At 39.8% G+C, this 17,548-nt stretch overlaps 1 protein-coding gene across 1 annotated transcript in view; it reads left to right on the top strand.

Moving 5' to 3' along the window:
- LOC121389829 (arginine-glutamic acid dipeptide repeats protein-like) overlaps window positions 1-17,548 on the top strand; it is a 184,706-nt gene that overhangs the window by 95,657 nt on the left and 71,501 nt on the right. Inside the window, exons 4-7 of the mRNA XM_041521478.1 lie at window positions 8,717-8,813; window positions 13,091-13,244; window positions 13,830-13,963; window positions 15,860-15,959. Of these exons, the coding sequence (XP_041377412.1) occupies window positions 8,717-8,813; window positions 13,091-13,244; window positions 13,830-13,963; window positions 15,860-15,959 (485 nt within the window). The remainder of the gene's footprint in view (window positions 1-8,716; window positions 8,814-13,090; window positions 13,245-13,829; window positions 13,964-15,859; window positions 15,960-17,548) is intronic.

Below are 17,548 nucleotides of genomic sequence, written 5' to 3'. Positions count from 1 at the left end.
ATAGCCGATGATTTATAATGAGTGTGCTGTAGTGATATTGCTAAACAAAACAAAGTTTAACTGAAGACTTTGTCAGAGTTGCCAAGTGTTAAACACCCAAAAGCTGATGATCAATAAATCAATGTGCTCCAGTGGTGTTGTTAAACAAAATAAACTTTTAACTATTTAAGACTGTCAGAATTGCCAAGTATTTGATATCAGTAGCCGGTGATTAATAAATCAATGTGCTCTAGTGGTGTCATAGTTTTAACTGCAGACTATGCAGTGGTCAATGATTAATAAATCAATGTGCTCTAGTGGTGTCATGAAACAAAACAAACTAAATGAGAATTGCATGTATTAGACATACAGTGGTCAAATATTTATAAATCAATGTACTCTAGTGATGTTGTCAAACAAAACAAACTTTAACTAAAGACTGTGTCAGAATTACCAAGTGTTCGACATTGAATAGTCAATGATTAATAAATCAATGGATTCTAGTGGTGTCATTAAACAAAACAAACTTTAACTAAAGACTGTGTCAGAATTACCAAGTGTTCGACATTGAATAGTCAATGATGAATAAATCAATGAATTCTAGTGGTGTCATTAAACAAAACAAACTTTAACTAAAGACTGTGTCAGAATTACCAAGTGTTCTACATTGAATAGTCAATGATGAATAAATCGATGGATTCTAGGTGTGTCATTAAACAAAACAAACTTTTAAGTTTTGACCTTTACACCGAACATTAAAATGCCAAACTGACAAGTAGTTTTCTGTTCTGATGTGTCAGTGTGTCGTTAAACAAACATTCTATTATTTCCCTCCACACTAAGCAGTAACAGTATATGGTGACTTGTTGAAATTGTTTGTTGTGCAGATGGTGTCTGTGTTATTTGATAAGTTGGTCCCGTATTGAAATCCCATGTGGATAGTGTCATGACAATAGGTGTTGTACCATAACCAGGTTACAAATTACCACGTTGGCGTTTATCTTTGGTGCTCTTAACAATGGGCGGATTTACCACGCCACCCAACAGTATATACAAAGATTATGTTTTATGTACTGCGGTGTTGATGTTATTTGATGAGTTCATATCAAATTGAATAGATAATGATCTCTCGTGAATATATAGTTATACATGGTATCTTAAATTAATAATAGATCTTTTAGCACCGACTGTGTGCGTGATGTATCTCAGTTGTAAAGCGCTTGCTAGATGCGTGGTCGGTCTAGGATCGATCCCCTTATGGTGCATATAAAAGATCCCTTGTTGCTAATCGAAAAGAGTAGCCCATGAAGTGGCGACAGCGGGTTTCCTCTCACAATATCTGTGTGGTCCTTAACCATATGTCCGATGCCATATAACCGTAAATAAACTGTGTTGAGTGCGTTAAATAAAACAGTTCCTTCCTTCCTTTGGTGGACCTGGTGGGGCCATTTCTCATTGTAGCCAGTGCTCCCTAGTGGTAAAGCGCATGCCTGATGTGCAGTCGCTTTAGGATCGATCCCCGTCTGTGGGCTCAGTGGGCTTTTTTCTCATTGTAGCCAGTGCTCCACAACTGGTATAACAAAGCTGTGGTATGTCCTAACCTGTCTGTGGGATGATGCATATAAAAAATCCCTTGCTGCTAATGGAGAGGAGTAGCCCATGGAGTGCCTTTGTGGTCTTTAACCATATGACTGATGACATACAATCATAGTTAAAATGTGTTGAGAATGTTGTTAAATAAAACATTTCTTTCTTCCTTTCACCACCAACTACAGTGAAACCCCTCTAAACCGGACACCCTAGTGTTCCAAGTAAACTGTCCGGTTTTAAGAGGTATCAGGTTTAGAGAGGTTATTTTCTGTACTGATTTATAAAAAAAGACTGTGGAAAATGTCCAGTTTTGGAGGAATTCCGGTTTACAGAGGGTCTGGTTTTGAGAGGTTTCACTATACCTGTATATAGCTGAACGTACATATTTAATACAAGTATTCAAAATAGCATTACCCCCATGGTGGACCCATTTTCTGATTGGTTTCCCCCCCCCCCCCCCCAACCAGTGCACCACAACTGGTATACCAAAAAGGATAAAGTATGTGCTGTTCAGACAGTGGGAAAGTGCATATAAAAGAGTCCATACTACTAGTGGGAAAAATAGCTGGTTTCTTCTTTTGAGACTATATGTCAGAATTACTATATGTTTGACATCTAATAGTCAATGATTAATAAATCAATGTGCTCTATTGGTGGTGTCAAACCAAACTAATTTTTCAAACCATTTCATACCGTAACCTTAGGAATGAGTATTCGGAACAAAATCAAAACAGCAGTTTCTAGATTAGGGACCTAATTCACTAAACTCTCGCAACTTTGCAATATCGCAGTGCAGTGCTAAAAGACTTGCAAATAGGATGCTTTGTTGTCTAGCATAGCCTAAGAGACCTTTCTGAATTAGGGCCCAGGTTCACTCAGTCTTTATAGGATATTTGATTGTGCACCTTATGTGGCTGTTTCATTTATACACAATCTTTGTACAACAGTTTTCCTGGATTAAGTGATTGGCAGTAGCATTCAGTTTTCACCTTTTGTTTCTTTCTTAAATATACTGTATAATGACATGCCCTTCAACCAATATGAGCTGTGTAAACCATACTATTCATCATATTTTGATTTAGCCTGTTTACTTATGAAAATCTTTCCATCCATCCATCCATCCATCCATACATCCATTAGTTTACTTGCCAGCCTTGCTACCAATGCATCCATCCATCCATCCATCCATCCATTCATCCATCTATTCATTAGTTTACTTGCCAGCCTTCCCATCCATCCATTCATCCATCCATCCATCCGTCCGTCCGTCTGTCCGTCCGTCCGTCCGTCTGTCCATTAGTTTACTTGCCAGCCTGTCCATCCATCCATCCATTAGTTTACTTGCCAGCCTTCTTATCCATCCATTCATCCATCCATCCATCCATCCATCTGTTCTTCCACCCAAAAACCACCCATCTATCCATCCATCCATCCATCCACCCAAAACCCATCCATCCATCCATCCATCCACCCACCCACCCACCCACCCACCCACCCACCCATCCATCCATTCACCCACCCATATGCAGTGAAAGCTGTCAAAACCAAGCCCTGATCAAACCGGAATCCTGTTAAAAACCAGCCAAGTTTCATGTATCCATATTTACTTGCCAGCCTTCCCATCCATCCATCCATTCATCCATCCATCCATCCATCCATCCATCCATCCATCCATCCATCCATCCATTAGTTTACTTGCCAGCCTGTCCATCCATCCATCCATTAGTTTACTTGCCAGCCTTCCCATCCATCCATTCATCCATCCATCCATCCATCCATCCATCTGTTCATCCATCCATCCATCTATCCACCCCAAAACCACCCATCTATCCATCCATCCATCCACCCAAAACCCATCCATCCATCCATCCATCCACCCATCCATTCATCCATCCACCCATCCATCCATCCACCCATCCATCCATCCACCCATCCATTTATCCATCCATCCATCCATCCACCCACCCACATGCAGTAAAAGCTGTCAAAACCAAACCCTGATCAAACTGGAATCCTGTTAAAAACCAGCCAAGTTTCATGTATCCAGGTATCCGGCGATATCTGGTTTTGACAGGTTTCACTGCTGTCGGTTTCCATTGTAACCATGCATTTTGTGTTTTTAATACCATATTAGATCCTGTGTTTTTATTAGTATATTCCAAAATTACTAAAGCTAATAAGACTAAGAGTCACATGTTGAAAAAGGTTCGCCTTGTCATTAAAGAAAAGTTGTTTGTTTTCTTTTCAAAGGTTGTTAGAAGTTGGTATTTTTCTAATTTTCTTGTTGATTGTAATTTGAAAATAAACAAATGAATGTTTCTACATAAAGTGAATGTACATTTGTCATTATCCATGAAGATGAAGAAAGTTGTTAATTGGAGTTGTTCCCCTTACATCATATGCAGCAATGACCTCTGTTTAGGCTTGATTTTCTCTGCTTAATGGCCATTTTATCTCATGATTATCTACCAGAAGCTCTGAAAGGAGTATTCCATTCTTATAATTCCACCTTTACTAGTTTGTTGACATGTCAAATACCAAAGGGTGGCTGAGTGATCCTCCTTAGCTTTACTTCATTCACATCTACACTGGCTGCCATGTTTTTATGTCTGCAACCCACAACCCAGACAGCTATCACTTACTTCCACCGGATGAAAAACGAAAAACAGTGAGACTTTTCCCCACCCATCTCATCAGGTAGGGAGTTACCTCCTGTGACTGTGAACTCTCTCGTGTGGGAGGAGGAAGGATTTTTAAAACTACAGGACTGGAAGGTAGTTTTGTGTGTATATTCTCGGAATTCTCTCTACCATGACCTTCACCTTGACCTCAGGACCAGCTGACAGTACACAGTGGAGTGGCTCCCTGCGATGAGTTCGAAATCAAAGGAGAAGAAGAAAACTCAAACGTCCTCGAAGCCCTCGACCACAAAGGGGAAAGCGACTCAACCGGGCGCTGGGACGTCATGTATGTGGTTGTGGTTGTAGTTACATGCTTGAGGGTGTAGGTGTAGTTATGGTATTGTTAAAATCTCTCTCTCTCTGTATACAGTGTTGTTCTGTAACGCCTGGTAATTCAGCTGTCCGAATGAACTGTTAATAGCCTTAACACTCTCTCTAGCTCTCTCTCTGTCTCTCGGTGTGTGTTTTTGTCTGGAGTAGAGCTATGAATAGGTTGAGTTGTCTTATTGATGTGATTGACCCAGATAAGGTGTGTGCACCATTCTAGTTCATATACAGGTATTGGCGTGTGAGGTATTTTTGTGAGGATGAAAATGCGGATGATTGTCCATTCAGTTTTAGTTATCAAGCTAAATGTATGTTTTTGCTGTGCGGTTAAAATGGTGGTGATGTTTCTTCATTCAAGTTACTTTACAGATATTTACCTGTGAGGATGAAAAATGCTGATGATTTTCCTTCATTTTTTTTAGCTAAATGCTACATATATGTGTTTGCTTTTGGGTTAATGATGATGATGTTTTTCCATTCTATTTGCTGGTGAGGATGAAAACTGCTGGTGATTTTCCTTCAATTTTAATTATATGTATTATGTATTAACTGTGGGGTCAAAAACAATCATGTTTCTCCATTTTTGTTACTATACAAATATTTACCTGTGAGGACGAAACTAGTGGCGATTTTCCTTAATTTTTAGTTACCATGCTACATGTATGTTTTCTATAGTGCGTTCCACAGGGAACACAGTTTTCTTGAGCCGATTGTTATCTAAACTGGACACAAAAATAGTGTTTATTTTATTTTATTTCGAAAACACTTACTTTTCTTCTTAACGTCAAATCAAACTGATATTATTTACAAAAAAAAAAAACCCATTGTTTATGAAGGCTAGGAAGGACTGTAGTTACTTCATTTGTCTGATAAACTGAGGTTATGTTTACATATAGTTTAGTACTATTCTTGTTACTGTACTACATATATATTTCATGTGCAATTTTAAAAGAATTTCTGTTTTTCCTTCATTGTCGGTACCTGTGAAAAATTACCTGTATTTGCTAGGTGGTTATAAACTGGAGATTTGTTTTTACCATTCTAGTTATTAACTACTAGCCTGCTACTGGTGTTAAAATTTATGTTTTGCAGGGCTACCTCTGCCACTCGCTGAATTTACCACTTGCGAATTTTAAGAATATTTAGTCATTTTATTCTTATAAATATACCGGCATCGGTGGTGTCGTGGTTAGGCCATCGGTCTACAGGCTGGTAGGTACTGGGTTCGGATCCCAGTCGAGGCATGGGATTTTTAATCCAGATACCGACTCCAAATCCGCAAGGCTTAAGGGGTAGGTGTAAACCACTTGCACCGACCAGTGATCCATAACTGGTTCAACAAAGGCCATGGTTTGTGCTATTCTGCCTGTGGGAAGCACAAATAAAAGATCCCTTGCTGCTAATCGGAAAGAGTAGCCCATGTAGTGGTGACAGCGGGTTTCCTCTCAAAATCTGTGTGGTCCTTAACCATATGTCTGACACCATATAACCATAAATTAAATGTGTTGAGTGCGTCGTTAAATAAAACATTTCTTTCTTTCTTTCCTATAACTATATTTGCTCCATTCTAGTTAAGGGGCAGGACATATATAGCCCAGTTACAAAGTGTTCGCTTGATGCGCGGTTGGTCTAGGATCTAGGATCGATTCCCATCAGTGGACCCATTGGGCTATATTTCTCGTTCCAGCCAATGCTCCACAACTGGTGTAACAAAGACCTTGGTATATTCTGTCCTGTCTGTGGGATGGTGCATATAAAAGATCCCTTTCTGCTAATCGAAAAGAGTAGCCCATAAAGTGGTGACAGCTGGTTTCCTCTCTCTATATCTGTTTGATCCTTATCCATATGTCCGACGCCATATAACCGTAAATAAAATGTGTTGAATGTGTCATTAACTAAAACATTTCCTTCCTTCCTTCCATTCTAGTTTAGTGTATATGCTGTATTGTTGAAAACATTGATGTTTTTTTCCCGTTTTAGTTACTGGGTTTGCGTTAATGAGGTAAAAAACCAAAAAAACAATTGACATGTTTGTTACTGTTCTAGTTATGTACTGCTGCTTATAGAATAGTCCAGGAAGTGGTGGGAGCGGGTTTCCTCTCTAATCATGTATGGTCCTTAACCATGCGTGCGATGTCTTATAACCGTAGTTTAAATGTGTTGAATGCATCATTAAAAACACCATTCCTTTCCTTTTTTCTCTCCGTTGACCATATCTATAAGGGTCGTTGGGCCCATTGGGCTATTTCTCGTCCTAGCCAGTGCTCCACAACTGGTGTAACGAAGGTCGTGGTATGTACTGTCCTGTCTGTGGGATGGTGCATATAAAAGATCCCTTGCTGTTAGTCGAAAAGAGTAGTACATGAAGTGGAGACAGCGGGTTTCCTCTCTCAATATCTGTGTGATTCTTAACCATATGTCCAATGCTATATAACCTTAAATAAAATGTGTTGAGTGCATTGTTAAATAAATAAAACATTTCGTATATATATCTATAAGGGTGATCATTATTTCAGTGTAACAGACAACAGCTGTACATGGATCAATAATTTGGCTGAACTTCATTCCTGCAAGCAAATACCGTCACCTCAATACGTTGCTTCAAATTATTTGTAATATTATCATAATGAAAAAACAACAACCCCAAAAGCACCCCTGGTGACATAAACTTGATATATCACAGAAGTGTGTTTGATATATCAGTATAGCATACAGACCAGCACAAATGACTCAGCTCTGTGTTATTGAAGCAGTCATTTGCACTGTCAACAATGATGAGAACATGTTGGAGCAAAAATCAATCTCGTCTGATTGATTCTTACAAACATTAGTCGTAGATTTATCTCTCTTATTGTGTGAGGCTGTGGGGGGGAAGGATAGGGATAGTTTTTGACAGCCCTCTATGTTAACTTTTCCATCTAGGAGCCAGATGGTGCCTACTTTTTTTTTTTTAATTATAGATATATAATATGAAATGGTTTAGTCACCAGATAAAAAAACATGGGTCGCCTACAGTATATGCGACCAAATCATCTGCAATATAGCGGGTTGTTTAACAATACTATTTTGGTGTCTAACGTGTGGTTACTTTGTCACTTTGTCGAGAGAGGGAGAGGAAACATACTGCTACTAGCGCTCCCTCCAAAAAGTAGCAAGGGCTCTTTTATATTTACTTACCCACAGACAAGACTAATAAATGACTTCCAGTAGCCGATGATTAATTAATCAGTGTGCTCTAGTTGTGCCGTTAAACAAAACACTCTAAATGATTGAAACTGTGGGATGGTGAATATAAAAGATCCCTGGCTGCTAGTTGAAATTATTGTGGTAAACCTCACTTATTGCAACAGCAGTGAAATTGATACATGTCGATCAAAATGTGTTATAGTCTGTTCCAATAAAGAGCACAAATCACCTGTTTACTGACATCTTTCTTTTAATTTCAAGAGTAAACACCACCTTGTACATCAATGAGAGCCCAAACAAGTAAATGCTAAATTAGGTAGAGTATCATTATAGACAATAGATATTTACAAAATATTTACTTGTCAGTTGAATATGAAAGAAATAATTGACGAAAATCATTTTTATTCTATTTCCGACACTACTTTAGTTCACTGTGACCTACTTTTCACGGTCTACTGCACATGACAGTAAATCCTTATCCAGATCATATCTTGCATACAGATGCATACAGGACCATCAAACCACATGTAGGAACAACTTGGGATGGTGGTTGGTCCAAAACAAACTGTTCATCCATCCCATTGCAATTTTACATAATTACAATTGAATCATACCCGTAACATATTCATTAATGTAGATATGATTTTCTGGCTCCAGCCAGTGCACCACGACTGGTATTTCAAAGGCTGTGGTATGTGTTATCCAGTCTGTGGAATGGTGCATATAAAAGATCCCTTGCTGCTAATCAAAAAGAGTAGCCCATGAAGTGGTGACAGCAGGTTTCCTCTCTCGAGATCTGTGTGGTCCTTAACCATATGTCCGATGCAATATAACCGTAAATAAAATGTGTTGAGTGCGTCGTTAAATAAAACGTTTCCTTCCTTCCTGATGGGCGTATCACGTTATGTTATGTTTTGTTCTACTGTATTTAAAATATTCTTTCTTTGTTTCAGATTGTGAGAAGAAAGCGAACAGTAAACAGTCGCTAGTCAGGTCACGGGAGTTATTTACCTCTGACTCCACCGACACTTACCCAGTGAGCGCGTTAAGGTGAGACAAAGTGTCTAACACATACAGGGATTAGTCTAGCATTTCTGTGCTACCAAACATAGCAGGGATTCTAGATTATAGTAGTCCCACTCTCATGGCTAGTGATATTCAATGTTGGGCTAGTAAATAACTAATATTGCCATGCCCGACAGGGCTTCTAGATTATAGTAGCCCCACTCTCATGGCTAGTGATATTCAATGTTGGGCTAGTAAATAACTAATATTGCCATGCCCGACAGGGCTTCTAGATTATAGTAGCCCCACTCTCATGGCTAGTGATATTCAATGTTGGGCTAGTAAATAACTAATATTACCATGCCTGACGGCTAGTGAAAAAAAAAGTTATCAAATACTGCATTTAAGTCTGTTTTATAAATATGAATATCCTGGCCCCACTCCTACCTCCTCAGTCTTAATGTTTTTAAGCTCCATTAGTAACGTTGTATTTACTTTAAAGTAAAGTAGGGCTAGTGGATTTTTTCATTGTGGCTAGTAAATTTGTTTAATTACTGATCCCATAGCTAGTGGATTATATAAAAATTGTACAAGCCCTGCATAGGCCCCTTCCCAAAAAGCAAATGACAGTGAAAATTGAGCAGCAATTTACATCATATAAAATGATACTGTTATGAACTAACAGGTAATGAATCCTAGATGAATGTGTGCAAGCATTTTGCATGTATCGTGGGTTTACCGGCCTCGGTGGCATCGTGGTTAGGCCATCGGTCAACAGGCTGGTAGGTACTGGGTTCGGATCCCAGTCGAGGCATGGGATTTTTAATCCAAATACCGACTCCAAACCCTGAGTTAGTACTCCACAAGGTTCAGTGGGTAGGTGTAAACTACTTGTACCGACCAGTGATCCATAACTGGTTCAACAAAGGCCATGGTTTGTGCTATCCTGCCTGTGGGAAGTGCAAATAAAAGATCCCTTGCTGCTAATCGGAAAGAGTAGCCCATGAAGTGGCGACAGCGGGTTTCCTCTCAAAATCTGTGTGGTCCTTAACCATATGTCTGACACCATATAACCATAAATAAAATATGTTGAGTGCGTAGTTAGGTAAAACATTTCTTTCTTTCTTTCTTTGTATCATGAGTCAACTTGTACTGTCGTCTGTGATGAAAACTTGTTAACACAATATATAACAATAGCAAAAAATTTACAAAATGTGTGCTGGCTAGTACAGGAATAATTTTATTGAGTATCGCGTCACGATTCGCTACACAAGTTTCAGAGATCGCTACACTGTTTAAAATATTAAACAGTAGTTGCTAATCAGTTTTCAATTAACTACAGACATGTGAGAGCTACATGTACGTGAAAATATGCTTTTCCATTTTGTCTAAAAAAACAAAAAACATGTTCAATACTGTTGACCACACACGGTTCATTTGCGTTTTCACGGTTTCAAGTTTATGATGTGTGCCTTATATTATAAGTTATAACCAGTTTAGATTTGTTAGCATTGAATGCAATTTTTAGCAGTTCCAGGGGTTGCAAACAACAGTTTTCCTTCAGGGATTCCTGGACCCCGGCCGCAGTTAGCTTTTTTGTTCCAGCCCTTCTCACATCCTTGTAACTAGAAATATTGCTAATCAAGATTTTGAAAACAAAATATTCCCTGCCTTAAATAATTTTAAGTATTTTCATCACCTGTTAAAGGTATGGAATCACATTTTAAGCTGTTTTCAGGATTGCAGAAATGTATAATATTTTACTAGAGTGCCGGATTAGTACCAGAATACCTTGAAGATGTTTGAGTGCAGTTTACAACTAGCATATTCCTCTTTAAAGCCAATGTATAACTAGAGTGCCGGATTAGTACCAGAATACCTTGAAGATGTTTGAGTGCAGTTTACAGCTAGCATATTCCTCTTTAAAGCCAATATATAACTAGAGTGCCGGATTAGTACCAGAATACCTTGAAGATGTTTGAGTGCAGTTTTACAGCTAGCATATTCCTCTTTAAAACCAATTATTTTGAGGAGCACATTTCAACCCCCATCTTAGTGTTTTAAAAACCGCTGTTTTTCATCACTACATTATTTTGAGGAGCACATTTCAACCCCCATCTTAGTGTTTTAAAAACCGCTGTTTTTCATCACTACATTATTTTGAGGAGCACATTTCAACCCCCATCTTAGTGTTTTAAAAACCGCTGTTTTTCATCACTACATTATTTTGAGGAGCACATTTCAACCCCCATCTTAGTGTTTTAAAAACCGCTGTTTTTCATCACTACATTATTTTGAGGAGCACATTTCAACCCCCATCTTAGTGTTTTAAAAACCGCTGTTTTTCATCACTACATTATTTTGAGGAGCACATTTCAACCCCCATCTTAGTGTGTTAAAAACCGCTGTTTTTCATCACTACATTATTTTGAGGAGCACATTTCAACCCCCATCTTAGTGTGTTAAAAACCGCTGTTTTTCATCACTACATTATTTTGAGGAGCACATTTCAACCCCCATCTTAGTGTTTTAAAAACCGCTGTTTTTCATCACTACATTATTTTGAGGAGCACATTTCAACCCCCATCTTAGTGTGTTAAAAACCGCTGTTTTTCATCACTACATTATTTTGAGGAGCACATTTCAACCCCCATCTTAGTGTGTTAAAAACCGCTGTTTTTCATCACTACATTATTTTGAGGAGCACATTTCAACCCCCATCTTAGTGTGTTAAAAACCGCTGTTTTTCATCACTACATTATTTTGAGGAGCACATTTCAACCCCCATCTTAGTGTGTTAAAAACCGCTGTTTTTCATCACTACATTATTTTGAGGAGCACATTTCAACCCCCATCTTAGTGTGTTAAAAACCGCTGTTTTTCATCACTACATTATTTTGAGGATCACATTTCAACCCCCATCTTAGTGTTTTAAAAACCGCTGTTTTTCATCACTACATTATTTTGAGGAGCACATTTCAACCCCCATCTTAGTGTTTTAAAAACCGCTGTTTTTCATCACTACATTATTTTGAGGAGCACATTTCAACCCCCATCTTAGTGTGTTAAAAACCGCTGTTTTTCATCACTACATTATTTTGAGGAGCACATTTCAACCCCCATCTTAGTGTTTTAAAAACCGCTGTTTTTCATCGCTACATTATTTTGAGGAGCACATTTCAACCCCCATCTTAGTGTTTTAAAAACCGCTGTTTTTCATCACTACATTATTTTGAGGAGCACATTTCAACCCCCATCTTAGTGTGTTAAAAACCGCTGTTTTTCATCACTACATTATTTTGAGGAGCACATTTCAACCCCCATCTTAGTGTTTTAAAAACCGCTGTTTTTCATCACTACATTATTTTGAGGAGCACATTTCAACCCCCATCTTAGTGTTTTAAAAACAGCTGTTTTTCATCACTACATTATTTTGAGGAGCACATTTCAACCCCCATCTTAGTGTTTTAAAAACAGCTGTTTTTCATCACTACATTTTTTGGAAATGGAAGTCTTTGAAAGCGATGTTTTCAAAGTGTTTCTTTGTACCTGACAATACCAGTTATTGTGGAGGAGTGCGATTCAAGCCCTTCCTTAAACATACTGACGAGTACACCTCCCACCCCCCCCACTATTCAGTACTGGGGCGAGACTTAGCCCAGTGGTAAAGCACTCGCTTGATGCGCGGTCGATGTGGGATTGATCCCCATCGGTGGGCCCATTGGGCTATTTCTCGCTCCAGCCAGTGCACCACGACTGGTACATCAAAGGCCATGGTATGTGCTATCCTGTCTATGGGATGGTGCATATAAAAGATCCCTTGCTGCTAATCGAAAAGAGTAGCCCATGAAGTGGCGACAGCGGGTTTCCTCTCACAATATCTGTGTGGTCCTTTACTGTATGTCCGACGCCATATAGCCGTAAATAAAATGTGTTGAGTCCGTCATTAATTAAAACATTTCCTTCCTTCCTTCCCCCACTATTCTGGCTTTTCTAAAAACATAAGTGTCATATCCATGTTCTAAAAGTTTTATCTTTGTAATTGACAGTACCAAATTTAAATTGTTTTCTTTTTTCTTTTTGCTCATTGGGCTATTTCTTGTTCTGGCCAGTGCACCATGACTGGTATATCAAAAGCCATTGTATATATTATCCCATATGTGGGATGGTGCATATAAAAGATCCCTTGCAGGTTTAAATTCCTCTCTAAGACTATATGTTAGAATTACCAAATGTTTAACATCCAGTAGCTAATGATTAATGAATCAATATGCTCTAGTGGTGTCGTTTAGCAAAACTAACGTTTTTCTTTTCATCCACAGAGGCAAGTGTCGAGTGCTGCACTACCAGGAAATCAGCGCTGCGAAGGACTTCACGCCGACCCGAGATTCGTTTTTCTACGTTCTCGGCTATAACCCTGAAACCAAGAGGCTGGCAACAACGCAGGGCGAGATTCGGGTCGGCGCGAGCCATCAGGTGAGTCTGGCGCGTCAGCAACATCAACTACATCAACATCATCAACATTATCATCAACATCAACACCACCATCATTATCAACACCATCAACATCATCACCCACATAATCGACATTATCAACAACAACATCAATTTCAACATTATCATTGACATCAACAACATCAACATTATCAACAACAACAACATCAAGATCAACATTATTATCAATAACATCAACAACATCATCATCAACTACATTATTAATATCAACATCGACATTAGCGTCAACATCAACATAATGAACATAATATCAAAATCATCAACATAACATCGTCAACATAACATTACCAACATCAGCATTATCAAGGTTAACATTGTCATCAATATCAACATAACATCAACAACATTAACATCAATATCAACAACATTAGTATCAACATCAACATCAATTAACATCAACAACATTGTCAACACTAACATCAAAACATTGTTCAGAATCATGAACATCAACAACATTATCAACGTCATGAACCACACCAACCTGATTGTCTGACTTAATTAACCACTGTATCGTTCTGCACTAATTGACTGTTGTGGTTCTTGCAGGCTCGGCTGCCCGAATACAAGCCCAATGTCGGACCGTCTCAGATGCCGGAGCTGTGCACCAAACACGAGGATCTCAAGTGGCAGCCGCACACCGTCATGGACGAAGACCTCGTCATGTTCCTCAGAGCCGCACGGTACGCTGTCACCTTTATGTTTACATATAGGACTGTATAGAGGTTTTAGATTGGTAGGTTATTGTAATTGTAGAAGATAACTATATAAAGTTTTTAGATTGGTCAGTTATTGTGTAGGAGATAACTATATAGAGTTTTTAGATTGGTCAGTTATTGTGTAGGAGATAACTATATAGAGTTTTCAGATTGGTTGGTTATTGTAATTGTAGGGGACATGTATTGCTTTACCTGTTTAGGCCCAGTAGGAGACATGTATTGCTTTACCTGTTTAGGCCCAGTAGGGGATATGTATTGGTTTACCTGTTTAGGCCCAGTAGGGGACATGTATTGCTTTACCTGTTTGAGTTCAGTAGGGGACATGTATTGCTTTACCTGTTTAGGCCCAGTAGGGGACACGTATTGCTTTACCTGTTTAGGCCAAGTAGGGGACATGTATTGCTTTACCTGTTTAGGCCCAGTAGAGGACATGTATTGCTTTACCTGTTTAGGCCCAGTAGGGGACATGTATTGCTTTACCTGTTTAGGCCCAGTAGGGGACATGTATTGCTTTACCTGTTTAGGCCCAGTAGGGGACATGTATTGCTTTACCTGTTTAGGCCCAGTAGGGGACATGTATTGCTTTACCTGTTTGAGTTCAGTAGGGGACATGTATTGCTTTACCTGTTTAGGCCCAGTAGGGGACATGTATTGCTTTACCTGTTTAGGCCCAGTAGGGGACATGTATTGCTTTACCTGTTTAGGCCCTGGTAGGGGACATGTATTGCTTTACCTGTTTAGGCCCTGGTAGGGGACATGTATTGCTTTACCTGTTTAGGCCCTGGTAGGGGACATGTATTGCTTTACCTGTTTAGGCCAAGTAGGGGACATGTATTGCTTTACCTGTTTAGGCCCAGTAGGGGACATGTATTGCTTTACCTGTTTGGGTTCAGTAGGGGACATGTATTGCTTTACCTGTTTAGGCCCAGTAGGGGACATGTATTGCTTTACCTGTTTAGGCCCAGTAGGGGACATGTATTGCTTTACCTGTTTAGGCCCAGTAGGGGACATGTATTGCTTTACCTGTTTAGGCCAAGTAGGGGACATGTATTGCTTTACCTGTTTAGGACCAGTAGGGGACATGTATTGCTTTACCTGTTTAGGCCCAGTAGGGGACATGTATTGCTTTACCTGTTTGAGTTCAGTAGGGGACATGTATTGCTTTACCTGTTTAGGCCCAGTAGGGGACATGTATTGCTTTACCTGTTTAGGCCAAGTAGGGGACATGTATTGCTTTACCTGTTTAGGCCAAGTAGGGGACATGTATTGCTTTACCTGTTTAGGCCCAGTAGGGGACATGTATTGCTTTACCTCTTTAGGCCAAGTAGGGGACATGTATTGCTTTACCTGTTTAGGCCCAGTAGGGGACATGTATTGCTTTACCTGTTTAGGCCCAGTAGGGGACATGTATTGCTTTACCTGTTTAGGCCCAGTAGGGGACATGTATTGCTTTACCTGTTTAGGCCCAGTAGGGGACATGTATTGCTTTACCTCTTTAAGCCCTGGTAGGGGACATGTATTGCTGCTTTACCTCTTTAGGCCCTGGTAGGGGACATGTATTGCTTTACCTCTTTAGGCCAAGTAGGGGACATGTATTGCTTTACCTCTTTAGGCCAAGTAGGGGACATGTATTGCTTTACCTGTTTAGGCCCAGTAGGGGACATGTATTGCTTTACCTGTTTAGGCCCAGTAGGGGACATGTATTGCTTTACCTGTTTAGGCCCAGTAGGGGACATGTATTGCTTTACCTCTTTAGGCCCTGGTAGGGGACATGTATTGCTGCTTTACCTCTTTAGGCCCTGGTTTAGCAGTATTCTCAGAATGCTTGTTAATGGTAACATGTTTTGTTTCTGTTTGTAGGAGCATTGCAGCATTTGCCGGGATGTGCGACGAGGGCTCCACGGAAGCAGGCTGTCAGGCAGCCTCTATGGACGACACCACCATGAACGCCATGGATATCGTGAGTGAAATTTTCTTTATAAGATAAGGAGGGGCGGGTTGTAGCCCAGTGGTAAAGCGGTCGCTTGATGCACGGTCGGTCTAGTATCGATCCCCGTCGGTGAACCCATTGGGCTATTTCTCATTCCAGCCAGTACTCCACAACTGGTGTAGCAAAGGCCGTGGTATGTACTATCCTGTCTGTGGGATGGTGCATATAAAAGATCCCTTGCTACTAATGAAAAAATGTAGCGGGTTTCCTCTCTATGACTGTGTCAACAAATGATCATATGTTTGACATCCAATAGCTGATGATTACTAAATCAATTTGCTCTAGTGGTGTAGTTAAACAAAACAAACTTTGTTTTGTTCCCAAATTTTTTTTTTCTTCATTCATTCATTCATTACTCCGTTAAGTAACATTGCTCCTGTGATTCATCACACCTTCCTGGTTGGTGGGCCCATATGGCTATTTCTTGTTCCACCCAAAGGCTGTGGTATGTACTATCCTGTCTGTGGGATGGTGCATATAAAAGATCCCTTGCTGCTAATCAAAAAGAGTAGTCCATGAAGTGGCGACAGCGGGTTTCCTCTCTCAATATCTGTGTGGTCCTTACCCATATGTCTATAAAGTGTTGAATGTGTCGTTAAATAAATCATTTCCTTTTTTCATCATATCTTGTAACCGAGGTGCAATCCTGTCTAAAGGATGGTGCCAGTTTCCTCTCTAAGACTATGTCAGAATTACCAAATGTTTGACTTCCAATATTCAATTAATATATTAATGTGCTCTAGTGGAGTTGTTAAATAAAACAAACTCAAAATAACATTCCTTCTTTCCTTCCTTCCTTTCTTCTTTCCTTCATCAGTCGGTGAGCCCATTGGGCTATTTCTCGCTCCAGCCAGTGCACCACGACTGGTACATCAAAGGCCATGTGCTATCCTGTCTATGGGATGGTGCTGCTAAGGAAAAGAATAGCCCATGAAGTGGCGACAGCAAGTTTCCTCCCTCAATATCTTTGTGGTCCTTAACCATATGTCCACATCCATATAACCATAAATAAAATGTGTTGACCCCCCCCCCCCCCCCCCACACACACACACACACACAGAGATGGTGCATTTCTCAGTTTATGGACCGGCTTCGTGGTTAGACCATCGGTCTACAGGCTGGTAGGTACTGGGTTTGGATCCCAGTCGAGGCATGGGATTTTTAATCCAGATACTGATTCCAAACTTGAGTGAGTGCTCCGCAAGGCTCATTGGGTAGGTGTAAACCACTTGCACCGACCAGTGATCCATAACTGGTTCAACAAAGGCCATGGTTTGTGCTATCCTGCCTGTGGAAAGTGCAAATAAAAGATCCCTTGCTGCTAATCGGCCATGTAGTGGCGACAGCGGGTTTCCTCTCAAAATCTGTGTGGTCCTTAACCATATGTCTGATGCCATATAACCGTAAATAAAATGTGTTGAGTGCATCGTTAAATAAAACATTTCTTTCTTTCTTTCTCAGTTTATGGAAAGGGCCTAATTGTTGTTTTATGTTGGCAAGCCTTTCTCTGTGTATACCGGTTACTGACAGTTTAACATCTTGTGTTTTCTTTCCATTGA

The sequence above is a fragment of the Gigantopelta aegis genome, chromosome 15 (assembly GCF_016097555.1).
Source record: "Gigantopelta aegis isolate Gae_Host chromosome 15, Gae_host_genome, whole genome shotgun sequence".
NCBI lineage: Eukaryota > Metazoa > Mollusca > Gastropoda > Neomphalida > Peltospiridae > Gigantopelta > Gigantopelta aegis.
The sequence above is the reverse complement of the archived record's forward strand: the minus strand, read 5'-3'. Positions and strand labels throughout refer to the sequence as shown.